General features: G+C 48.0%; 1 protein-coding gene across 11 annotated transcripts in view; it reads left to right on the top strand.

The window, feature by feature from the left end:
- Nucleotides 1–26625, top strand: part of RNF144A (ring finger protein 144A) — a 119251-nt gene that overhangs the window by 70273 nt on the left and 22353 nt on the right. For 6 of the 11 annotated variants that reach the window (XM_070571756.1, XM_070571759.1, XM_070571760.1 and 3 more), the window contains 4 exons: nucleotides 3533–3678; nucleotides 17689–17793; nucleotides 17947–18007; nucleotides 23759–23966. In XM_070571756.1, the coding sequence (XP_070427857.1) occupies nucleotides 3544–3678; nucleotides 17689–17793; nucleotides 17947–18007; nucleotides 23759–23966 (509 nt within the window). In that variant the 5' untranslated portion in view covers nucleotides 3533–3543. Of the gene's footprint in view, nucleotides 1–3532; nucleotides 3845–17688; nucleotides 17794–17946; nucleotides 18008–23758; nucleotides 23967–26625 lie in introns of all 11 variants that reach the window. The other 5 variants (XM_070571764.1, XM_070571754.1, XM_070571755.1 and 2 more) reach the window with 2 other exon arrangements.

The following is a 26625-nucleotide window of genomic DNA, read 5'->3' as shown; positions in this document are numbered from 1 at the left end:
CACAGTGCCGTTAGCATGTGAAAACCCGTACAGTTAGATGGTTAAAAAGTAAACACCTGAACCCGTTCAACTCTATTTAATCCAGTATTTCTCAGATTTTTAGCATCAAACTTAATAACTGTCAAACTTAACTGTTTCGGGAAAACAGTAGCTTAAAACATTACTCTTTCCAGTAGAATCTGCATTTCAATAGGCTTATTTGGATTTCAATGAAAACAGTAAATTTTTTTTAATAAACTTTTTATTTTAGGGCAGTTTAGATTTAGATTTATAGATTTAGTTTTAGATTCAGATTTACATTAACAGATTTGGATTTAGATTTAGAAAACTGATGCAGATCAATAAGGAGTTACCATGTAGAAGAGTTTTAGGTTCACAGGAAAACTGAGCGATAAGTACAGAGTTCCTACGTACCGCCTGTCCCCACACATGCACGGCCTCCACCACGTTGACATCTCACACCGGAGGGTCCATTTGTCATAATTGATGAACCGACATTGACACATCATTCTCACCCGTAGTCCATAGTTCACTGTATTAGCTCGGGCTGCCATAACAAAATGCCATAGACGGGGTGGCATAAAAACGAAATTTACCTTCTCACAGTTCTGGAGGCTGGAAGTCCGAGATCATGGTGCCAGCATGGTCAGGTTCTGGTGAGAGCTCTCCTTCTGTCTTGCAGAAGGCTGCTTTGTGTCCTCAAATGTAGGAGAGAGCGAGACAGAGATATAGAATCTTCCTCTTTTATAAAGTGACAGTCCTGTTGGATTAGAGCCCACCCTTTTGACCTCATTTAACTGTAATTGCCTCCTAAAGACATATAGTCGCGCTGAGGGTTAGGGCTGCAACATACGGATCTGGAGTGGACACAATTCAGTCCACAACATTTACATTACAGTGGACTCTTGGTGTTGTACATTCTATGGGTTTTGACACATGCTGAATGAGGTGTATCCACCGTTACAATATCATACTGGTATTTTTTGAGAGGCGGTGCATTTGGCGGGCTTGGGAGTCGCACAGACCTGGGTGGCGAATGCTATCTTGTGGAAGGATGTAGACCAGTGGTTCTCAGACTTCCCTGCACAGGAGAATACCCTGAAAGGCTCAGAAAAACACAGATGGCTGTGTCTCTGCCTCCTACCCCAGAAGTCTGGGTTGGGGCCCAGGAAATTGTGGACCAGCAAGTTCTCAGGAAATGCTGATGCTGCTGTTTCACACTTTGGGAACCGCTGATAGAGCCCGTGCAACAGAGACTGGGAGAAAGGTTGGCAGCTGAGGGGTTCGGAGAAAGCAGGGCAGCTTCTCGGAGCACCAGGGACTGGTGTGGGGCGCGGAGGGTTGGGAGCATTTGGAGAAGTGGTGAGGAGGGGGCGGGAGTTTGCTTGAGGAAGAAACATAGGTGTGACTCAGCCAGCTTTAAGAAAGCAGGGGCTTGCTGGAGCAAGTTGTGAGAGCAGAAGGTGGACAATGACTGGCTGACAGTCAACTGCTTTTCTTCCCCTACTTTGTTTTGAAGGGGTGAAGCTGGGAGAATAGGAGCTGCAGAGGTCGACAGCCCTAGAGCCCAGGGATGAGATGGTTCTGGCCAAATAATCGCATTTTACCTTTATGGTAATATAGGGAATATCTCCCTCAATGGACTGTGTTCCCTTCTAGCTCTTTCTCTTCCTTGTATCCATACCTCTTCCGTCACAATGCACAACTTCTTGCATGACTCCAGCAGTGCTTAATAAGTAACTTGCCTTATAAACATTTTGAATTGCTTAGATTGAATAATACTTGTAATTGACCAGATGTTCTTAAAATAGATTGTTGTTTCATATGACTTGACATTCACATTAGGAGAAACAAAGACTGTTTCTTTCTTTTGTTGTGCATTGTGATTCTCTTAGCAAATTCCTATTTCAAGTTTGCAGCTGTTCAATGTTTGCAAAATCGTGTTTGCCCATCCTGTGCGGAGGGAAGGTCTGTGACGGGCTTAGACAATATATACTTTTGGGGGGGAGGGGGAGTAAAATATGCTGTTGTTCCCATTTGAGTCATGATTTTGAGCACACCTCAGAGAGTATCTCCGCTAGAGGGGAAGGAATACTGACATAGTGTCGGGAGATTGGAATTTGACCTTCTTCAAGAGTAGTTCACGGGAGGGAGGTGAGGGGCCATGCTGACGCGTGCCCAGGGCAGTGGGAAGCCACAGTGTCTAGAGGTCAAGTGGAAATCATGGTCCAGGAAGAAAGGGAACAAGAGTTCAAGCCTGCCAGCTGTGCTAAGGGTCACGTCTTCGGAGAGGTGTAAACAGGAAAAGGAGCCAAGCTCAGAAGCTGGAAGAGCAAGGACTGTCTGGGAATGGACAAATGGGATTCACACAGATGGTCCTGGGCAAGAGGGAATAAGTGGTGTATGCAGCAGGAGAGTGTTCACGTGGCGTTGCCCACCCAGGACTTACACTGGGGGCGAGTGTGGGCTTTAGGGGTGCTATGTTGAAGGGTGAAGCCCTGGATTTCTGCCCTTCTGCAGTGCATTTTGAGGGGCTGTCCAGTCTTGGAGCACACTGCACAGCGGGTGACAAAGCAGAAGGCTGCATGAGGTTTTGGTTTTTGCTTTTGCCAAAGGTTTCAGCCATCAGCTTGAACTTCCTAAAAGACTAAGTTTGTCACATCATTTCTCTGCTTAACAACTTTTCTGTTGTTCTTGAGTCTGTATTAGTTAATGCAGCAAGCAGTGGAAATCAGTGTGATAAATGTAGCAGTGGACAAATACATGCTGTCAGGGGAACACAGACTGTGAGTGGGTTAGGAAGTGGCTAGAGAATGTTCTGGGAGGACTGGGAAGTGAAGATTGCTTCCATTAATGTGTGTTGAGTGTCTGTATACACCAGGCCCTGTTTTGCACTTGACCTGCATAAGTGAACAGATCTACCAAAGGCCCTTGCCTCCCTGAAGCTTACATTCTAGAAAATCCACCAGGGCTTAAGGAGGCAATGGTCCTTGGGCTGTTTCTGGAGGGTCAGGTAACACTTGGGTGTATGGATCGAAGCCAGTGTGCAAAGCTGCATTCCATTGGGAGGGCACCACAGATGGAAAGGGAAGGACTTCACTGAGGGGTTCCTCGGGGATGTTTCTACACTAGAAACTGGAGAACAGTTGATTCAATCAATAACTATTTTAAGAAAAGCTTCTGTCCCACGGCTGCTAAGGTTTTGCCCTCGTGGGCTAGATGCTTGGTTGGTGGGAGGTATCTTACTCAATGCCCGGTGGAGGGATGGAGCAAGGATGGGGCGGGGTGAGTCGTTTGCCATTTTGAGGGTAGACATGAGCATTGCCATCAGTATGGGAAGGGAATCACCCACAGATCCAAGTCCAGGACCCCTGGCTAACACTTCTCAGAGGACCCAAAGGAGTTCTCCGAAACCCCAGGCCCATCAGCAGTCGCTTTGCCACCTCCTGGGCCCCAGTGGCAGCTGGGAGAAGGGCTCCCTGCCTTGGTTCTGGTGGAGGTCTGATGGCTTGTGCTTTTCATCTCATTTCAGACTGCTCTGCCATGACCACAGCGCGGTACCGGCCCACGTGGGACCTGGCCCTCGATCCGCTGGTGTCGTGCAAGCTCTGTCTCGGGGAGTACCCGGTGGAGCAGATGACAACCATCGCCCAGTGCCAGTGCATCTTCTGTACTCTGGTTGGTCTTGTTGGAGAAAACGTCTGTTTAAAAGAATTTCAGGATGAGCCTTTCTGCTTTCATTTTTAGAGACACCGAGCAAACCATTGGCCTCACTTGTGCTCGTGACAGAGTCTCCTTTTTGAGGCTTTCACATGGTTACTGGAGGAAATTTCCTCTCAGTCAGGTGGGCTCCCAAGTAGATTTCCATCACACGTGCTCGTGGTGTAAAAGCAAGCAGTTAATCAAATTTTAGAAGCTAGTAATGCAATTTGGAAAACGTGATCATGGCATGTGTTCTCATTTCTGGAACTTTAAATTTAATCTGACAGTTACATGCCTGAGATCACAGCAATCTTAACGCAGTGAGTGTGCACAGCTGGAGTGTTCAGCTCTTCATGTCGCCTCTCACTGGTTTAGTGCCAAACTAGAATGCACTTATCTTGAAATCACATTTAAATTTCCTTAAAACATAGCCAACCTTATTGGGGCCAAATGATCTGATCTTAATGACTATAGGGACTTTTCTTTCCCTCAAGTCTAACTCAGACTCAACATTTTACCCCTCAGAAAGGGGAAATGAGGGTGTAAGGTTTATTTTCAGTTTGTCTCATTTAATTTTGCCTGATTTTTCTTCCCATTCAAAAGATACCAAAAAAAAAAAATAAAATCCAGAAAATGAAAAAAAAGAATCATTCTCTTCAAACTATAAAAAAACAAAAAGTTGCTTCTGAATTTAACTGTGTTATAAAGGAACCATATGGACAGCCTGCCATGTACTTTTCAAATGTCTAGATGAAGATCACTCTCCTATCATTTTACAGGAGATGTACTCTTCCTTCTTGCCCACATTTTACAGGCCTTCTTTCATTTGTGTCTCATGACCTCCATGGGATGAAGCCACGTTCAATATTAGCACCTCCATTTACTAGACAGGGAGACAGAGCTTTGCAAACATTTAAGCCTACGTCTCTGACTTCTCGTTATGCGGACTCTGGCTCTATGAGGGGCAGAATCTGTACCCCAAACTCCTGCTTTACTGCAGGACTCCTGAAAGCCGATCAATGAAGGCTCACTGGATTGAAAGGCAGCAAGGCCACCTCAGTGTTGACAGCCAAGAAGTGTGCCTCGTTAAAGCCCCAGGAAAGTAGCTTCAACCTGGAGGACTGGAAATTGCTGTTGACATTTTTCTGAGATGGGGAAGGATGGGAGGGAGAGAGCCGGGGGAGAAGTGCAGAGCCAGACATCCAGCCAATTAACACGATGAGTCGGATTCGTTTTCATTTTGAGAAGATGAGCTGGGATGGTGAAGCATGTCAGAATGGATTAAATAATTAGCTTTATGCAAAATCGCCTCCCTCTTGCTTGAAGAGAAGTCTTCCCCGTCTCCTGAAGTTGAGTAGATGCCCCCCTGCCCATGCGGCTTTGGGTAAGATTGCTGCCTGTCACACTCCCCTTGGGCCGCACAGACGGCCTTGTGAGACCTTGACTTGCTTTCTCCCGTTGGAGTCGTCCTTGCATCAGCCGTCCACCCAGGCTTGCATTTCTTGTTGTTTTGGGTTTCCCTTTCTAGAGAATTGTAGTAAAAATAAATAAGCGACTCGAATTCAGATCAAATGCTTAATTTAGGTTAGGGACTGTGAAAGGAGGAAAATAGCACTGTTTTCTCAAAGAGGGGTTGCGAGGAGCACCAAGAAACAGCTCAACAGTTGAGATTTTTTTTCCACAACCATTTATTAAAAATTAAAATGTTGAAAACAGTCCCTCTTGTTTCTGCAGCTCACTCCAGCGTGAAGCGGAGGAAGCACCTGTGTATGGACAGATGGGGCAGGGTGCCCTTGCACCCCATTGCTTCACTCCCATGTCTTTCCCTCTTGTGGGCCTCAGTCACCCGAGCCCTGGGCAAACCCAGGGGAGGAGCCATGGCCTCTGGCCAGAGGAGTTGTAACTGTCCTTTCCGTGGGCGACGGACATGGGAGGTGTAAAAGAGTGAAGAGAGAAAATCGTGTAGGGCTAAAAGGAGGCACTCTTAACAAAATAATTGCTAGGGAAATTGCAGTTAAGTTCTGAGGCAAATTTATCTCAAGGAACAACGGCTCCAGGGGAAAACATGGCTTCGGGGGTCAGGCGTCCCTGCGTTGAGATACTGGCTCTCTTTCTGACCCTAGTGGGCCTCATTTACCCCATCTGTATAATGGAGCTAAAAAGTTTGCCCCAGATTCAGGGAAAGGGCATGTGTGCAGGACTGCCATGTGGCAGGCATTCTGCAGGCCTAGTTCCTTCTCACTTTGCTCCTAAGTTTTGACTTTGAACTGCAGGAATAATGGGGGGCTTTGGGCAGCTCTCCCCAAATGTGTGTCCTGAGGAACACTTGTCCTAAAAGATGCACTCATCTTTTACTGGGTTTGCCAAATACTGCATGCTGTGCCCCACTCTGTGTCCCCCAACCAGGACATTCTCGGTGCCCAAGAGCATCAAGAAAGCCCTTGGAAGTCCACAATGAGAGACAAACTGTTGATTTTCCAAATTTATTTGAGCATGAGAAATGTTTGCGTACCGGTTACTAACATGGCACTTCCAGGACACATGTTCCAGAGGACTGTCCTCACTTGCAGGGCGCCTGGCGCCTTTAGGCTGGGTTCAGAGGTCATGGAGAGCCTGGGAACCGGGGGGTCTGTGGGACTTGACTTGGAAGCAAGACCCGATGAAGAGTCTCAGAGGTTCAAGGGACCCTCTCAGCCAACACAACCCAGGTGTTATGCCAGGCGTTGGGGTGTGGAGATGGTGACAACCTACCAGATAGCTCAAATGGTCCCATTTTGGCTGAGTGTGAAAATGAAACTCTAAAGTGCCAATGTAAACTTGAACATTTGGGTGCAAAAAAGTGAAATGCAAGTATAACCAACAGTTTTTGTGCGCAAGTACTGGAAAGAGAGAAAAGGTTGTTGACACTTATGTAAAAATAAGACAGCCCTGAGCCCACCATCAGAGCTAACCCCATTTCCGTTTTGTCAGTCAGTGATACAACCCAAGTGTATAGTGGCCTGGGAGTCTCTCCAGGGACCAAAGTCTAAAACGTGTGAGCAGTTTCAAGCTAAAATGGGACATACCAAGGCCCCTTAGATCTCCTGATACTTGCAGCATCTGATAGCATGAGAATGTTTCTGTTGTTTTGCGGCTGACAAAGTTGTGTCCAGTTTGACAGCTACGGTAATTAGAGATGATATTTTTACTCAAAAGACTGGGGAGATGTGAGTCTCTAAAAAGTGCGTTGCTGTGGTTCCCACTTCAAGATAACAGGTCCCCGGTGATCTGGGAAGGTGGACATGTCTGCTTTTCTGTTTGTCCTTAGGAAAAAGAAAGTCTAATGAAAATTAATTTTCACCATGGCAAGATTAAATAGGCCAAATAAAATAGACACACACACACGTTTTTGCTTTGAGCTAGAATGGTATCTCTTATAATACTAGTTATTTCTCAGTGATTAGGAGCTTTGCCATTAGAGCCCAGATAAGAGGGTTTGATAAATAAACATGGGAAATTCTTACTTAAAAACATAGCTTTTAGTAGACAATGTATTTTCCCAGAGAATGTGTAGGGATAACAGTAATAAAGGCAATCTTTAGTGGTTTGGAAAGGAAGTTGGGAAGGTTGGGTTAATTGGATCAGGCTTTGGAATTTGGGCCCACGTCTTCATTCTGCCCCCACTTCCTGTAACTGTGTGTTTGCTCAGCAAACTGCTTAACTTCTCTGAGCCCCGGTTTCCTCAAGTCTAAAATATGATCAGCCTCCTGAACAAATTCACTGAGGTCCTGTATATAGAGCACTGGGCAGTGGCCTTCCTGGTCATCCGTGATGCAAACATCGTTTCCTTGTCCTCCTATCCTTTGCCAAGGCCGTCCACCTAGTACGCTGTGGAAATGCTGCTTAGACCCAGAACTTCTGACTGTTTATCTCAGCCATGTTTCCTCGCCTAGACATTAAGCTGGTTGAGGTGATGGGCCTTAACTTACACACCTTCACATCCCCGTCCGCTTTGCGTTTTGTATACGGCACCCGGTGGGTGTTCATTCACTTCCATTTTCCAGCCCATATCGAACTCCTGCCTTGTGCTCAGTGCTCTGGATACGTAGGTGAGATTAAAGATTACAGTCCCTGCTCTCCCGGTCCCATGATCGGGAGAGGTAGATCTGTGTTGCTGTCATTTGGGGTGGAAAGAGCTGTATTTGCCATATAAACAGAGGTGAGAGACAGCATGGAGAGGGGAACAAGGAGTTGTACCCGCAGGCTGCAGGGCATCATTTGAGCTGGCTCCCAGAGAAATCGCGAGTGGATAGAACCATTATGGGGCAAGCGCAAGAAGGGGTGTCGTGTTGTGATGGGGCCAGGTTGGGAAGTTGGTGCTAAGGTTTCCACTAGTTTCTAAAGCATAACAGTGCCATAATTGGCAGGGACTGGCAGGGCCCTACAGATGTGGAGCACTGTTTGGATGGCGATGTGCAGAGAAGATCATGTGTTTTGTCTCCTGTAAAGTGGCCACTCTGAGCCCGCCTCAGGTCATCCGCCTCCCACGTCACCCATTGCCGCACAGGGAGAGGCAAGCTTGGGATCCAGAGTGCATGCACTTTCCAGTGGAACCAACTTTCCTGGGTGGCATTGTTCACATTAATAGCCAGCCGTAGTTTGGACATTACAGAAAGGTCTCTCGACTGTAAATCCCAAATCTTGGCTGGTTCTGGGAGTGGCTTCACTGTTAACTCTTGGGGAACTCTGGGCAAGTCCTTGAACCTCTTGCCTTCTCTTGTTTCCCCATCCAGGAAAAGAAAGCTGGACTCTTTGGTCTTGGAGCTGTAAGATTGCATGGACTTTGTCACTTGTCAGTCCCACTGCCACCGCATTAGTGCACACACATGTTTGTGTGGCCTGTGCTGGGAACCTCTATTCTAGATAGCTTCATCAAAGAAGGAGTCTCTTTGCCTGCCTCTTTGGCTTTCAGTCTCGTCCTCACAGTCATTATGTTGACCCTGGAAGTTTGCGGGGCCAGAGTCTCCTCATTGTGGCAGCAAAATGGCGGTTGCTGCAGACATCACTTCCTCATTCCATGCTGTCCACAGGTAGAGAGAGAGGAGGTCGCTTTGGGTAACTTGTAGATGAAGAAGATGCTTGTTTTCCCTGGAAACACCCTTCCAGCTTCACTGGTTATGTGACATCGCTGATCCTTTTCCAGGACTGGCGAGATGAGATATAGCCATCGGCTTAGGCCAGCCAGAACCCACTAGAGGTGGGGTGGGGCCAGTCACTGCAGACCATGGGGCCAGGGAGGGCAGTGCTGGAGGGCTCAGGATGTTACTTGGAAGATGGCAAAACCCCATCTCCACACCTGAGAGCATACATCCCCTATAGCACAGGCCTCACCAATGAAAATGCCGTGCATGGTGTAATCAGGTCCTCGCCTTTTTATCCAGCCTCCCAGCTCCGTTTCCTGCACTTTCCTACTTCCTCAACTTCCTACACTCAAACCATTCCAAACTGCTCAAAGTTTCCAGCTCCACTTGTATCTGGTGCCTAAACTGTAATGTCCTTTGTCCTACTGTGTTGTCATTACACTTATCCATACCCTCCACGGGAGGAGCTTTCTAAGAGCAGTTTATTTGGCTCATTGTCCTCTAAACTTTGGTGCAGGTTGGTGCTCAAAATATATGTTTGTTGCTTGAATGCTCTGTATTTGAGTTCCAAATAGCTTAATGCGGTGAGAGTGAGCTGTTATTCTTACTGCTCTGATTTTCACTGTTACAGCTGCCACTGCTCCGATTCTGCCTCTCTCTCATGTTAGAGGTGTGTCTCAGGAATCATAGGATTGTCCGATTCAGAGGAAACTCTGTCTTACCACATGAGATCAACCTGCCCTGTGAAAGTGACTCCTGGGAAGTCGTTTTCAAAGTGTCCTTAGCTCAGGGTCCTTTCGTTCAAAGGAAAGTGGACAGGAAAACCTAAAACTATGTAAAATGGAGTGTGGGGACCACCAGCCCCACTGATTGTCTCTGTCCTGCGCGCTGGCTCCCAGGGACTTTGTAGGCTGTGGGCCTCTGTGGCGTATAGACCTCAGGCCTCTGCTCTATGGGCCTCGTCCTGGTCTTGGTATCTAGATGGGGAAAAGGCAGACTTGCAGGGTGGGGTGACTCGAGGTTCAGGGCTGAGAATGGACCAGAGAGCTGGGGCTTCCAGCGGCCCAGATGACGGCAAGCAGAGACCCTACTCTGCAGGTCCTCTCTGTGCTCCCTGAGGGCACAGCTGCTTCCTGCTCTGCGTTGTCTTAAGGCTCCACCCAGGCCCCTAGGATTCTCTACTGACACTGCTCACAGGCACTACCAGATGGTTTTCCTTTTCATCTCTGAACCTTTTCCTTGTGATGAAGTGGATGGGGAATAACGTTTGTTGATTGCTGATGATATGCCACCTACTTTCCTACATTATCTCATTTCTTGTGAAGCTGTGAAAGGGGCAGAATTCTCCATCTCATAAAAAGGACACCACAGCTCAGAAAGACGAAGTGAGCTGCTCTAGAATGTTCACTGGGTATGTCTAGACTCCAGCGCACTTGCTCCTTCCATTAAAATCCGATGCTTATCTATTACCTGTTCCTAAGAAAATGCTGACACTGGCTCTTTATATTGACTGTGCTGCGAAACTTAGCAAAAGCTCTGGGGCTGTTCTGGAGCATTTGCATGGCACGTCCCGGGTCCAGGGCAGAGAGCTTCCTTCTTACACCCCCAGGTCCTGGCCCTTCCCACCCAGGAAGGAGTCTTGGGACCTGCTTTCTCCCTGTCTTGTGCACGTGACTCTCCATCCCAAAGCTGACTTCCCTGTTCTCTTCCAGGAGGCCTGTCTAAGTCCTTGGCAGTTAAGGTCCTGGAACCCACCCCATTATTGGCAAGATACACAAATGGGGATAATTATTGATCACCCCAATTCCTTCTTACTCGTGAGGTAAACAAACAAATAAAACTCTTGGATTCTTCATTTGATGGGATGATCTTCAGTTTTCTGGAAAATTGAGAGAGCTTAGCCTAATGAAGCTAAATTAACAGAATATCTCTCTATTAGAAGTTAAGCCTCATGTATTACTGATTCCAGCAATTGCACATACTCACAGTCTCACACACTCAGACCCTCACACTCATCACACTTGTGCATCCCTTCTCTCACATGCCTTCCTAAGTGTACACACACATAGATCCCACTTGCCTGCAGAAACACACTTAATTCTACCTCCAGTAACAGTCCAGCCCAGTGTTTATCTGTTGCTTCTATGTTTTTGGCCACCTAGACTTTTGGCACAGAGTACATGACTATTTGATGAGTGGATGAAGTGGATCACCCCTTAGCCTTTCTGAGTCTAATGTTATGTATCTTAATACCCTCCTACAACAACCACTTCTGTCCTGTGTTCCACTGGGAGGTCTTAGTGATGAAGGCATGGTTCGGTTAAAAATACATTTTTGGTCCTGTATGACTTTGGGTTTTCATATTCAAAAGATAGAATGTGTTGTCAACACGCACCACTTGTCTTGCAGCTTATGTAGAATTGTGAGGGGGAGGAGGGTGTGTGCCCTGAGGAACACCAGGAGGAGGGCATCAGATGGTTCCCTGGTCTCTGTGAAAGAGCAGAAAGCATGGCTTCTACTTCATTTTCTCCCTCTTGTGACCAGAGAGGAGCAATGGAGAGGCCCAACTGAGTCCCCTGAGAGCCCCCCAGGTCAGAGCTTGGGCCATCTGAACACCTTCCTAACCATCATCTCCTGGTCACCTCCCCATCTCACCCCGTGCCCAACTCCGCAAATTCAGTCGTCATCAAATCCCGTCAGTCACCGTGGCGGTGGCCCGCTTGTCAGAACAGGGCCATCTGAGAACAAGGGCAGTCCTCCTGCTTTCTGTCAGCAGAACACGTGGCTACATGTGCAAGCCTCTCCGGGTACGTCCATGTTCAATGGTTGAATTTTTAGATCCTGGCATAGCTTCAGGCCAGGCCACAGGTTGTGCCCAATTCCCCACCCACGAGCTGTCATCATGACCACTTCCCCAAAGCCAGGGTGACACAGCACCCTGATTGGGAATCATTGGCCTGAACTGTTTAACTGGTCTCCGTGCCCTACTCAGGTTCCCCCTCCCGCTGCTGAGACTGGGTTCTTATGAAACGGCCTTTGGCTGATGTAAATCCACTCCCGACACACCATGATGCCTCTCCACTGCCTCCACAAATGAGCCCCCACTGCTCAGCGTGGCCCTGCAGGCTTCCCGTCTCACCTCTCCCCACGTGCTTCCTACAATCCACCCAGCACTGCAGACTCTGACTCTTGACACGCTGATTGCTGTCAAGCCAGCACCTGGTCTCCTGATGTTTCTTTGCCTTGGGTGGACCCAACACTGGAATGGATAATGTCTTCTTTGTATAACGACATTGAATAAGCAGCATCCGTATCCAGTGCTCACTAACCCACAGCTGGCTTATCTGTCCCTGCTGATTGTCGTAAAGCGAGGGCCCTCCCAAGTCTTCCTGGCCTCAGTCACAGCTCCCAGCACGCCCTCTCACCAAAAGCAGCTGCTCAGTGCTTACCAGCTGAACTGACCTAAAAATCTCAAAGTGACAAACACAACTGAAGACCTTCGACTTGGTGCTCTGGAAAGAGAGTGTTTCACACCCAACTGCAGTCCACCTCTTTACTGAGCATCTGTAATCACAACACCTTGTGAGGACAGTTGAGGGCTACAGAGGGATATAGAAGTCATCACCCATGTCCCTATCCGTGTGTGGGGATCAGCTGTGCGCTAATACTTAAGTGGCCGCAGCAGTATAAGGCTGCAGTACTGGGATCCCATGAAAAGCATGTGGCACCTGCCCAAGCCAGTGATTGTAGCCACCTCAGTTTTGAATAGTGGGCTGGAAGGGTTTTTGATGGTGGAATTTGATATGATAGAGTAAGGCTGGTAGGCAGGGGAGAGGGTTGGAAGTAAAAGGCACTAATACTATTGAGGCCCCATTTGGTGTGGGTCCGATTTAATCCTTCCAGCAAGGTTACTGTCTGCAAGGTGGGTCATTATCCTTGTTCTGTAGTTGAGGGAACCGAACGGAATCTTAGAAACCTTAAGAGAAAGGCCCGAGGTAACACGAGGAGAGCGATGTTAACTCGAGTGAGGCTGATTGTGGAGCCCGCCTCTCTCCTCCTGACTACACTTGATCTTCAGCCAAGCCTCAGCAGTCAGAGAGCATGGGGTACGTGTATTTAGGAGACCAGGGATGTGATGTTTTGGCGAGAGCAGAGAACAGAGAGTACATGTAGGTGAGAGCATTTTCTTTTGGTAGAAACTCTGAACTTTTTTTAGTTCCAATAATTTTACAGAAGCAACCTTCGTTTTCTTGGACTTTCGTGCTTTGAGTAAAGTCACCTTCCTTCAGCCTTGAGGAAAGAGGATCCCTGCCAGAATATACACTGTGGCTCCCGCTGGGCGGTTTGCTTCAGGTTTCCGGGCCACTCGGCGGAGCCTCTGGGGGATTTGCACATGGCGTCCTCATAGTGCTGTGCTGGCTCGTGGCTCCAGGCTCCTTGACAACAGCTCCACCTAGGATGGCTCGGCCGTCCCGCCGGTGGAGAGGACCAGGATTGCCATTCAGCTGCTCTGCAGCAGGGCCGTGTGGTCAGCGCATCTTCTCTCTCAGGTCTCCAGCTCCTCTGCTGAGACACAGGGACTGTCTCATGCCAGGGCTGGTTATTCTTTATGTTTTCCACTCATCTACCCAGCTGTTGCCATCCATCTATCTATCTGTGCTGCATCGACTAATCCCTTGCTATTGACCAGCACTGAGTTAGGCAGAGGGACTAGAAAGATAAATAATAAACAGTTCTTACTTTCAAAGACCCCAACGTCTAATAACGGAGAAATGATAACAGATCATTGATTACTGATGGCTGTAGAAACACCAAGCAAAACTCCTGGTGAGTATGTCAGCAGTATTCTGGAGCGCTGCTGTCTCTGGGGTGCCAGAGCCGTCAAGTGGTCATTTTTGTCTGCTGGGCTTATCTCATCCCACGCTAGGAGGAAATGGAGGCTCTGAGAGGTGAAGTTCCTTGCTCAAGTCATGCAGCTGGTGAGTGGGTAAGCTGGGATTCAAACCCTGGTGTGTGATTCCAACGTCCTTCCTCTTTAAACACTGTTCGCAGGGACATGCCACACTTGTTTGGCCTCCTGCCTGCCTGTGACGTTCGTAAATATGGGTGCCTGATGATGCTCCTCAGGCACCTTTGAGCACAGTGTCTGGGAATTTTCTCCTGCTGTTGGGGTCATGAGTAGCCACAGGCCTTCAAGTGAGAAAACAGACAAAAGTCAGACTTGCTGTAGTTTCAGGCAAGGCAGATGTGTCTGTGGCCCACTTCTCCTTGGCAGGAAACTTCTGACACAACAGAGGTATCTTAACAGATCAGCATTGCTGCCTCCTCATCTTTGGACCAGGGTTTCAAAGAGTTGGAAGACAAAATGGAAAATGAAATGCCTGGAACATTCTGTGGCTCTTGACACTTCGCCTCCATCCTTCTGCCTTTTGTGCAGCTGATGCTCATTTTCCTGGGATGCCGTTGTCCCTCTGGCCAGCTGTTTGTCTCTGGGAAGCCTTGCTAACTACACCCAGGAGGGACCCCTCCAGTGGTCTGTTCTTCCCACTGGAGCATTGAGCACAGCACATCGTAATGATCTGCATAGGCATCTTTTTCCCACAGTGGCCCTCAGGGTCCTGATGCCTTGGACTATCTTTGCATCTGAGCATCATCACCATGTAAAGAGGCACGCTGGGTTGACTCAGACTTTGCTAATTTAAAGTACATATAATTCTTTGTTCTAAGAAAAAGCTTATCAGGGAACAGAAAATACTTAATAAATGATTGCTTATGAAAGAGTTCTTAATTGAGGAGGAAGAAGGCAAAAAACTTTAAAAAGCAAAACAAAAACCCACCTTTTTGGAGTCAGGCAGAGGGGAGTTTGAGTTCTGTCTCCTCTACTTACAGAGTACGAGTTTGGACCCATTCTCCACTTCCCTGAGCTGCTATTTTCTCACCTATGAAACGGGAGCCATGGTACCCGTGAGATTCTTGTGTGTTGTTTAGTGGGCTAACATAGGTAAAGTGATTAACATAGAGCCTGATACTCTGAAGACATTTGATTACTGATGGCTATAATTAATATGATAGTACGAAAAAACTTCACTGTCTGCTTTTGTACTGAATATTCACTTTTACAGAAGTTTCTCTTAGCCCATTTTTTTGGTGCTCATTTCAAGACATCTTTTTGCTATTAGATTGAAAAACATGGCTTGTGAGTCATGACCCACTTTATATCTGGAAGGAGACCGGGCTTGTGTTTGATGGATGCGTGGTCAGACGCTTGGACCCTCGTTTCTTTTTATGTAGTAAACAAATTGATACTCCCAGAACATAGTCATTTTGCAAATTGCGCAGATGCATTCTCATGGCATAGGATGTTCGCTTTCATGGAGCTTTCAGCCAGACATGACACACTACGTGTTGTCATTGCAAGTTCTCGAACAATGATGTTCAGAGCCTTGAATGTCCCCTGAGTGTATGTTTCACACCAGCTTTAATTGTTGTATTTTGCTTCTTAGAATAAACCCTCTCTCATTTGATACTGTTCTCTACCATGTTGTGAGTTTTCAGCATTTTATCAGTTTACGGCATTCCAGAATCCTCCAGAGACCCAATTTAGACAAAGTTAATTACAGAAAGTAAAATAATGATCTTGTAGCTGCGGTTTTGATTTTTCTAATGCTACTACTGTAAGAAGTATATCACAGAGATAGACAAACAACGTAACAACAGTCACTATTAATTAGCTGGTGCTGTGTCCCGAGAATCGTCCTGGGTGGTTTTATACAGTCTCTTTTTTTCCTGTTGCGAATGCCCAGTATGATGGGCATCTCTATTTTATGGTCAACGGAGCTGTGGCCCAAATGCGTCAAGTCACTATCCGTGGCCCCTGCCTAGAAGCTCTAGGTCCAAAGCCTCCTCGAGTCGCAGCCAGCCGTCAGCAGGACATTCCAGTGACCCCCCCCAATTGTAGAAAGACCGCTGTTGCAAGGGCTGCAACTCCTGAACCACAGTGCTCTCTTCCCAAACAGGTCAGCTTGTGCTGCTGAGGCGGGGTGCAGGCCTGATGGGGTCCCCGTGTGGCTGCCCCCTCCTCACCTTCTGCCCTCCCTCGTTCTGGGGAGGGCTGTGTGTTGGCTTTGGTGAGTTACCTCTAAAGCTTCTGCCATCTTATGCCTCAGACGGAGCTCCAAGACTGGGCTCACCCACACTCGGTGCCCTGGGAACTCTCTTTGTAGTGGCTGGGTTGGTGAAACATAGTTGAAGTGTGAGGAATCTAAGTTCAGGGCCTCTGCAGTCACCACGAGTCGGGCAGGACGAAGGAATCCAGGCTGCCACCCAGGGGCCTCAGCTCACAGGCGCTGGCATCACAGTTGACACCTGATGTCTCAGCATTCAGTTTAGTGCTCTTGAGAGAAGCTGTGGGAAATGGCTCTTTTTGAGGATTACCTTGATTTGTATTTTTTAAAGAAATTGCTATCTAGTGTCTTTAACAGGTGAAATATTCTGGTTTGCTAGAATGGGGAGAATTACCTGTTTAGTTCAAATTATATTCATATATTGAGCATACACTGTATTCCATGGAGTATTCTAGACTCTTTCTCTTGCATAAAATTCTTACCACTCCACTGTGAGGGGGATTAGACCACCCTGAACTGTAGATTGGGAAAACGAGTCTGGTAGAGACTAACAGACTTGTTCGAGGCGTGAAACGAATGGGACTCGCCGCTGGATCTCCTTTAGGCCCATCCATTAACGGAAACCATGCATTCTTACAATGAAATGCTGTGTATGTTTTGGGGGAAGGTAGAGGCTCAGGAAGCAGAGCTTATGGGCTTTTCTTGAGGAAGCACTATTATATTTAATGGTGTTAATATAATAGCATAATAGTGTCGGTATTGTGAACCCCACGCGCTGTCCTGGGGCTGTGACTGAAGGCTGATCTGGGGATGCTGTGGAGATGGTTTCCACTGTTCTTCCACTTAATGGCCCCGGTTTCTGTGCCCTTTGAGTTTGCGGGTGAGCGATTCAGAGTTTCCATCTCTAGTTACCTTTGGTAGTGAGCTGCCCTGAAGGCCATGTCTTTCCTTCTAATCATTTACAAGGTGCTTTTCAGGGAAGCACTGGGTTTCTAAGCTAGTAGACTGCAAAGCAGGAGTAAATTGCTCCTGTGAAGACCTCATCCCCTTTGACAGGAGCTCTGCTCTGCGTCCCCTCTCAATCTTTTGCGCTCCCTTCAGATGCTCAGCCGTCTCCCCAGGGTGAGGCTGTGGAAGGAGTTGCCGGGTGGGTGAGGTGAGGTGTTGGTGAGGTGTTGGTGAGGGAGGATGGGCCCTGCATGTGAGTTCTCCGCGGGGCGTGCAGGGGCGTTTTAGCCTCGAGCGAGGCTGCGTTCGAATCTGGGCTTTGCCTTGCTGTCTGGGGAAGCTGGCAAGTTCCCTCTTTGGTGACTCAGTTTGCACATCTGAAATATGGAGCAGTCATACCTTTCCTGTAAGACTGTTCTAAGGAGTGCATGCGACAGTGGAATTTAAAGGATTGAGTACAGTGCCTGGTGTCTACTATGCATTTAAAAAATACGGCTTCCTGACCTCCCTCTCTGCTGGACTTACTGGCTTTGTGTTTGCTGAGGTTGTGCACAGGGATCCAACCCACCGCCTTCGTTCTGTGACCTAACATGCGGTCCCTGGCACAGAAGGGGCGCCCCAAAAGAATTTGTTGAGTGAGGAAAACCTCAGATTTCGTGGTTGCTACGGGCTACACAGTGAAAATACCAAACCGTAATGAAACGATGTGCTTGGTTCGTCATTTTTTATGCATCACTGCCCCTTCAGCCTGAAGGAAGTAAAGATGTTTACAGATCCTTCTCTGTTTTTTGCAGTGCCTGAAACAGTACGTGGAGCTCTTGATCAAAGAAGGATTAGAAACTGCAATTAGCTGCCCTGATGCCGCGTGCCCCAAACAGGGCCACCTGCAGGAGAACGAGGCACGTGCAACTGAACACAACCAGTTTTCTAACCTGTACAGGGATGCCCCGCTTAGCTTAGCTTGTCGGACACCATGGGGTCTGTTTAGGATGACATTGCGTGGTGTTCTAGCCCTCAGCCTGTTATACTTATTTGTGTTTTTCTCCCCTTAGATTGAGTGCATGGTTGCAGCTGAAATTATGCAAAGATATAAAAAGCTACAATTTGAAAGAGGTAGGTGCCTTGTTATATTAGCCTGTTACGTTCTGATGGCAGAATCCGGGTAACTTCGGGGGAGCACTTTTGGCAGATAGGACCGTACATCATTTGGCTATCACAGAAGTGGAAACGTCGGTGTCAGACTCCTGAAATTCAGCTGCCGGTTTGAATTCTCTGAGGAGCTCGTGGTTGGAAGGCTGATGTGGGGATGTGTTTGGTAGCAAGAAGGATTCGTGAAACACAACTTGCTTATCGGGATCTGGGCTTACGCAGTGGTGTAAAGAGATGTGACCCTCATGGGGCATTGTTCTTCAGTCAGCTTAAAGCCTTGTGGTTTGAGGACTAAACTCTTAGACCTGCGCGGAATTTAAAAGACACAAAGGCACGGAAGGAGTCCTGAGGCTAAGCATAGAATTGAATGTGATGATCACCGTCCTGACAGCGGAGTGTGGCCTGTCCATTTGCGCTCACTGTCCACCTCCTGCAGGCCCAGACTAGTAGATGCCCAGCGAATAACTGAGTCCCTTATCTCACTAAGCACCACAACATCCCTGCAAGGTTGTCATTGTCCATTAACCTGACACACCCAGAGGCTAACTGACTTGCCCTCATTTCCATCTCTAGCGGGTGGCGGGGGGCGGGGGTGGGTATGGACCAGACCCTACTCCTGCAGCGTCCCGCACAGCCCTCCTGTCTGGAGCTGGGCCTGATGTAGACTCCGGGGTTTTCCAGGAGCACGTCATGGAGTGTGCGCAGAGCAGTGTTAACATCATTTTCAGATGGCATTGCATTAAAACATATTGAATGTCCAGGACACATCTTTATCTTTGCTCTCTGAGTACACCAGGATCGTAACATGATATTTTAAAGAGTCTGTAGATGCCATTTGGCCTCGTTTTCATATATATCCTAGACCTTGGGCTCATCTGAAAAGGAGCAGATTAACAGACATGTATAGATGATGCTCCTTATGCAAAACTTGTGAAGATACTGCATCCACATTCTAACATTTCCATGTCAGTTTGTAATCACTGAAGTCTCCTCTCCCTCTTCCTGGACTGGTTTGCAGGTCCCTGTCTGCATCAGGCATTCATTACTGAGATGCAGCCGTGAGCTATGTGTTTACAGGAAAACACCATCAAGATGGGAATGGAATGCAGAATAGACGAGAGGAAACTATCCAGGGACTCCTGGTTAGCTGAATGCAGAGAGTTTTCTTTTCTCTGTTTTTTTTTTTTTTTTTAAATGCTAAAGATAGCTGTATTTCCTCTTGAGGCTTACTTCTCAGAAAAAACATCAATGTGTGGCCAGCTTAAAAAAATCAAACGTGATTTTTGATAGCATTGAAATCTGTTTTCAATAGTTTGTTTATTTAAATGGCATGTATCATTTGGTTTGGGGCTGTTTATAGCTTAAATATAATGTCATGTGATACAAAAGTCAGTATGTGGAGCTGTAAAATTGATTAATTTGGATTTCTGAGACTTTCAGCCTCTTCTGAAAACATTTTCCAGAGAATGTCTTGACAGAAACTAGCAGTTATTTGAATTACAAGAAAATGAACTTTCCATGACGTTGGATTTAATTTGAAAATGCAGCTGGGTAAATTTTCCTACCTAATGATTTTAACTGTTGTTATTTCTTCAGTACTTTGGCTTAGTCAAAGAAGATTTTTTTTCTTTTGCATAAAAATGAAGCCAACCTGACTTAGGTTAAAAAATATTTCTCAAAGCTATCACTTTAAAAATTTTACTAACAGTTTTGTTAAAAGTAACAAAAAAAAACCCAAAATAGACTCAGAAAATGATCAAAGACCTATCTGAATGAAATGTTAAAATGTGAGAGCTAAAATACAGCTATTGATTATAGCCGGTACATTGAACAAGTTTTGAGATACGATCAGAAAGCAAGTTTTGACTTGTTCTGTCCCTGTGAAAAGGAGTCAGAGAGGATGCTCTCGATGAAAACTCAGTGCCATAATTTTCTGAAAACATTTATTACAAAAGTCCTATGGTTAGTTTACATTGCAAACACTGTCTCCTTTTGGATTTTGAGTGCCTCCTCTGATCTGACAGCCTAGATTTTAATTTAAACTTCCCCACCCTCCAGCTGCGTCCTTGGCAAGCAGGCAGCCGGGAAGGAGGCTGTGGACTTGTTTTCTTTGGGAGCACCCACTCTCAACCAGAAGACTCCACAGACTGAGAAGGACAGGCTTTCCAGGGAGAGCTCCCTCACCCCCACTTGCCTGCCCATCACGCAGACGCATGCTTTTATTTGAGCACCGATGGCGCCACCCTGCTGGGCTTGTTTTCATGTCCATCTCTCCTGCAGTTCCTGCTGCCCTGGGACAGGGCCCGCAGCTCCTCAGCTCTCCCTCTGACAGCAGAGCACAGGTCCCACAATTGCTGAAGTCAGATCTTGTCCTGTGTTGAGTCGTTTTTTTAAAGGAAACTAGAGCTCAGGAGATTAAATAACTTGCCGGGCTTACCCATCAGTTGTCAGCCTGACCACAGGCAGACTCCTGACGATTACGCCTCCTCCCGACAGGGTGCAACCTGCTGCCACAGTGTGTAGCCCGTGCACCAGCCAAGCCACCAGTGTAGAAAGAGCCAGTGCGAGGACGTGAGGTGACGCTGGGTGTGTTACCGTGCACAGCATGCTTCTCAAAGGAAAAACAGTGTTTTAAAAAACCCCACTTTTTAAAAAGGCTTGGGCTTTTTGTTAAGTCGAGCTATTAGAGACCTACTTCATTAATCTGTTAATATATCTTTGGGAGATGGGAGTTAAGATTAGTTTCTTCCAGTATGCCAGAAAATACACTGCTTGCCTTGTTTGACTGTATATGCTAATATATGTATATGTAAAATGTTAGATATATAGATGTAATATATCTAATATATATTATTAGATGTATATGTGATAGACATAGATATGTATGCATATACTCATCCAGAAAAGAAAAACTCTGATGTTGCCCAGTGTGGATTTTCTTATTGATTGATTTCCGTCTTCTACGCCTTGCTGGCAGACCTCAGCCATGGGGTGATGATGTAGAATATTAATAGAAGTCCGAGAGAAGCCTGGAGCTGTTCACAGGGTTTGATGTGCCCTGGCAGCACTGGAAGCGTGTTTGCAGTCAGCAAATTGGACAGACTTTTATTTGCCCTTTATCTCTCCAAAAGGGAATCTCTCCCTGTGGGGACAGGCAGTGCCCTGTCACAGCTCCATGAAGACAAAGGTCACAGAATTTAAGTCATTGCCATGGAAAGCTTAACTAAGTTTCCTATACCCTGCACAAGATAATTGGGCCTTTCAGGACGAGGCAGCCCCTGGCTGTGCAGGAGAGGGAGCTGGGGATGGCACACAGCAGGAAAGTGCATGAGGAGATGCAGCGGCTTGGGAAGGCTGGCCCTTCCTGATGTCACAGACTCCGCAGAGCAAAAGAAGGGGTGGGCGTGGAGACCAGTGGGGACCGAAAGCATCTCAGTGGGGCAGTGTTGTCCCGTTAGGCTCTCAGATAGACCAGCAGTAACCACAGGGTCAGGTTGGAAAGAAATCAGAACAGGCTGAGGGTGTCTCTGTGTGTCATGGGGCTGTGCTCGCTCAGCGCCCGCGTCCTGCCGCACCTTCCTCAGGAGCTGTGCACACGGGGGACCCCATGAGCTGGCCGGGGCAAAGCTGGGCTCACCGGCATCGCACACTGGCACAGAGGGCAGAGAGCTGTGTGAGAAATTCTCAAGGAGGTGGATCAGGTTGGAGAGGGAGAGAGCGGCCAGGTAAACTGCATAGCTTCTAGCTCCAGAGGAGGATGTGGGAGCTGCCTCTGGTGTTCCCTCTGTACAGGAGGTCTTCCCAGGTCTCCGGGAAGCAACCACTGCCCCAGGCTGGCCCTGCATCCCTCTCCCCTCCTTTCTCCAGTTCCCCCAGCTTGGTGGGCAGCAGATAGCTGCTCCACCCGTGTGCGCGGGAGCAATGGCTGCGTTTTCCCACAAGGACCCCTCCTCAGATCTGACAGCCAGAAACGTTCTTGGAAAAGCAAACTCTGAAACTCTCAGCTAATTACAAGAACTAATTTTACTCATTCACTCACTATTAGGAGCATCATGAAGACTTCACGTTGCTATAACAAAGATCAATTAAAAAGTAGTGCATTTTCCGAATTCCGGAGATCCTTTCTATTATAAGTCCTTCTAATCTTCTGCCGGACCTACCCATTTGTCCGTTTTGTGCCATTGATTAATCCCCCCTTAAAAAGAAGTAGAGGTGACAAGTTAGATTAGATCAACAGTCAGCCAACTGTGGGGAGTGGGCCAGACCCTCCTCTGGCCTGGCCTTGATTGCATCAGCATGGCTGCCTTGGGCCACAGAAGCCTAGCTGAGTAGTTGGACAGAGACCACGTGGCCCTCAAAGACTTAAAATGCTCACTGTCTGCCCCTTTGCAGAAGAAGTTCGCCAGCCCCTGAGTGGTTTTCCAGGTTGTCCCTCCCAGAGGCTTGCTCCTGAAGGGCTGTGTCTGCCTTCCCCATTTAACTGGGGAAGGTGGCAAACACCCACGTGTCCTAGGGCAGCCTGTTTGGGTGAGACCTGGGCTGGGTCCAGCCCACAGCCTGTGGTCCATCCCCAGGGAGCACCAGTCACGTTCTCGATGCGGGTGAACTGAACCCGCCCTGGCTGTTGGTGGGTCACACGGCCAGGAGCCTTGCAGATGCCTTCCACTGCCTCTGCAGTTCCCCGGGAAGTTGAGTTGTCTGGGAAGACTTCCCAAGAGCCCAGCTGCAGAGCTTGGAAACCAGTGGCCTACTTGAAGGCCTTTGCACACAGCCCCGTCATCCTTCAGCCTCCGATGGCTTTTTGGCAGAGTGTCTGCATTCTGTGTGGTTTCCTGTCAGGTTCTCCCTCCTGCTGCCCCTCATTGGGAATTCCGTGTCACTCTGGACAAGGGGGTGAATGAAGTGGATAACCAGGCTCACCAGGAAGGTCAGCTCGGGACCCATTATTTAAAGAAATGCGAGTTTTGAACAAGGATGTGAAGGGGTGGGAGCGTCAGGGTATCCTGTTTTTCAACGTAACTTCCTGACTCATTACATTAAATCAGGCTTCTTAGTAACTTGGGATCCCCTCAGGATGGAGAAGCTGGCCCTTCCACACAGTAGTTAGCACATGGCTTAGATTTAAATTTGTGGGGGAGACAGTCTTAGGTCGATGAGCCATTTGATGAGAAGAATTCGACCTTCTTCCTTCCTTTCTTTCCATCCTTAACAAACATTTTCCATGTGTCTACTGCGTGCCTCGCACTAGGCCAGGTTGTGAGGCTGCAAGGCTGAAGACACAGCCCTGACTTCAGAAAACTATGTCCTACAGGAGGCAGACGAGGCAGCAGAAGGCAGTGCCTGGACCATGGTGTGTGGGATCTCAGAGAAAACCCAGACGGGCGGTCAGGCGAGGCTTCCAGGAGGTAGTGGCCTATGATCCTCGAGGGCAAACAGAGGGTCCAGGTGGCCACAGGCATTCTGCGTGCAGGCAGCAGTGTCCCTAAAGGACTCCAAGGGTATTTGGAGTGGGGTTGAAAGTGAGGAGTGGCTGGAGGGGAGAAAGAGCCAGACAGGCACCAGGTCGTGAGGGGCGTGTTCTGACTGCATCGTCTGGACGTTCTCCTCACCAGTAGATATGTGAAGCGACGCACTGACCTAATCCCTCGGTCCAAAGCCCCATGAGCTCCTTTGGCCTGCAGAGTTTGACTAGCCTGTTTTGTCTCCTTGTGTTAGAGGTGCTCCTGGACCCCTGTCGGACTTGGTGCCCGGCGTCCACCTGCCAGGCTGTGTGCCAGCTCCAGGAGATTGGGCTGCAGACCCCACAGCTGGTGCAGTGCAAAGCATGCGACATGGAATTCTGTTCCGCCTGCAAAGCCAGCTGGCACCCCGGACAAGGCTGCCCTGAGCCCATGCCAGTCACCTTCCTTCCTGGGGAGACCAGGTACCCATCACACAGGCTGCCGCAGGAAGCATGGGCTGAGGGCTGGGAGAAGGGAGGGAAGGGAGTGTGTTTCCTCCTTCAACGTGCCGCCGAGGGGACATGACTGCACCTCGTCGGTCTCTTTCTCTGAGTCTTATTCAAACCTGGGTTGGTTTGTTTTGGATTTATTTCTGCGAGTGAGTCTGTGCCAGGTGCTGTGCAGGGCCCTGGAGATAGAAAGACGCGTAGGAGACGAGCTCTGCTCTGCCTATCCGGAAAGACAAAGGCATGAGCAGTTGGTTGCTAGGAAGGGTTTTAAGTCCTGCGATGCCTTACATTTTCACAAGACTCCATTGTGTTGAAGGTGGTCCAAAACCCAAAACGGGTGCAGAAGGGGAACCAGAGCAGGTGGGCAGGGGTTATAAACAGCAGAAGGATCACGAAAAGCAGGTGCCCAGTACCTGAGGCCGAGGTGGCTGCATCTCCCTAAAACGGCGAGCCTGTTGGAAGGCTGTGGTAAGTCACCACAGTGTTGCTGCCCTCCTGTCCCCCAGCCAGACCCACAGGCTGGACCCCCAGGTGGCCACTGCTGCATCATTCTGTGTGCCTTGGAATTTAGTAGGTTGAACCATAAGAAATAGATAATATTCAGCTTTTTTCCCTACAAAAGCTACACTGGCCTCTGGCCCACCTGGATGGAGTTGGCCCTGCACCTGTTGAGACCGCCTTCCTGGTCTCACACCAGGAGCTCCCACCATGCACCCCGAGGAGTGGTCACCAGCTGCACCTGTTTTCCTCTCGCCTCCCGTTCTGCCATCCCTGCCCCTACTCCCACAGCTCGACAGCTCAACTTGCACAGAGACACTGTTGGCGTGAGGGGATGGACTATAATTAGTTTTCGGGTGGTGAAGCCCTGACACATCCCTTCTCTCTCCCGTTTGCACGTTTGTGCCTGAGCCTGGAATGCCCTTTCTCCGCCCTCCTCATTTCCCTGGAGACACCATGTCACCCTCGAAGACATGGCTCACGTCCCCTCCTTTGTCCAGCTTCCCAGTTCCCAGGGCAGGGCTGGTGGCCCCACCCTCTGTGTCCCCTCTGGAGATTGTCTGCACTGATTACAGCAGCAGCCATATTGCGTTTTAGTTCGTCTGTTTACGGGGCTGATTCCTCCATTAGACTGAGCTCCTGACACCACGGCCTGCGCTTGCTTGAACTTTGTCGCCCAGATCCTGGTGCACACTGGACACTCAAACACTGGAATAAATCACTTAACTTAGGGTCTCAGTGCTTCCTGGTTTGGCAAGAAGAAACACACTGTTTATATGGTCAGATGACACGTAAGTGGTGGAGCTAGACTCCCAGGATGGGGAAGAAGTGCAGTCACGAGCTGCTTAAGGACGTTTCTGTCAATGACAGACCACATGCACAGTGGTGGTCCCATAAGACCAGTGCCATATAGCTTAGATGTGCAGCAGGCTATACCATCTTGGTTTGTGTACGTACACTCTATGATGTTCACACGATGAAATCGGCCGACGATGCATTTCTCAGAACTTATGCCCATCGTGAAGCGACACACGATTCTAAATAGAAAGCAGGTTGGGGCGTTCGCCCTCTTGAAGCAGTTGAGTTGTCTGTTTAGAAGAGAAAGCCCGCATTAGGTGAGTGAGTGGGTTTCTATGTTCTGTTAAGCAAGAAAACCAGGAGTGAGAAAGAGCCAGTGGCCCACTCCTTTTGGGATGGAAGAGGGACCCAGCCGTGACATTTCTTTAGCATAGAACCTTCTTAAGACGGGAAGACGATGAGTCTTGGGAGCCTGTGGCAAAGTGTCTCTTCATCGTGATCTTCTGGTCTTATTTAGGTCACTGCACAAGGGCAGCTGTCATTCCACAATGTATGTGTATATTAAATCATTGCTTCCTACACCTTACAAAGAGCAAAAACGAACAAGCAGAAAAGAAAAATCACATTGTGCAACCTAAAAAAAAAATGATACAAGAGCGTATTTAAATGAAAATTCACAAATCTCACTTTGTGGAAATTTAAAAATCAAAAGGTTTTACATAAACATCTGAATTTCTGGCTTCTCTGGGAAATCTGACTATCTGGCCACACTGAGCCTACATTCCTGCTTGCTGAGAGTCGGCTGGAGCTGAGGGCCCCTCTTTAGAAGGGGGTTTGTGCTATCTTTAGTTTGCCCCAGTCCTCAGCACTCCCTCTTGTCTCCCTGGTCGTGAGGGTGACTGGCAGGTGTCGTTTATAACTGAGGGTGCACACAACTATTTTCATAAGGTGGAATTTATTTTTTTGAAATTAAATCTTCCCTGAACCCACATTCTCATCTACGACCTGACCAGCTTCACTCATGAACATCGTGCCTGCCCCTTAAACACATTAGAACATGTAGATTGTAAGAAGCGGTCAAAGACTCTATCTGCCTTGGTAAATTTGAGTTTACAGTAAGAGTTGTTATTACTAATAATTTGAAATATAATTCAAGTACCAGAAAATGTTTGAAAACTGGTCTATCCCATGTAAATTTCTGTGCATGCCACAGTGCACCAGAACTTACATATTTTAACTGTTTCTGTTTTGAGAAGTCTCCTGGAGAGATGCTCTCTAGTCTTCATTAATGTTGCCCTGTTCAGGGCATTTTCTTCAAAATTAGCTTATGAGTCAT

The sequence above is a fragment of the Equus przewalskii genome, chromosome 14 (assembly GCF_037783145.1).
Source record: "Equus przewalskii isolate Varuska chromosome 14, EquPr2, whole genome shotgun sequence".
Lineage (NCBI taxonomy): Eukaryota > Metazoa > Chordata > Mammalia > Perissodactyla > Equidae > Equus > Equus przewalskii.
This window is presented reverse-complemented; position numbering and strand designations above follow the sequence as displayed.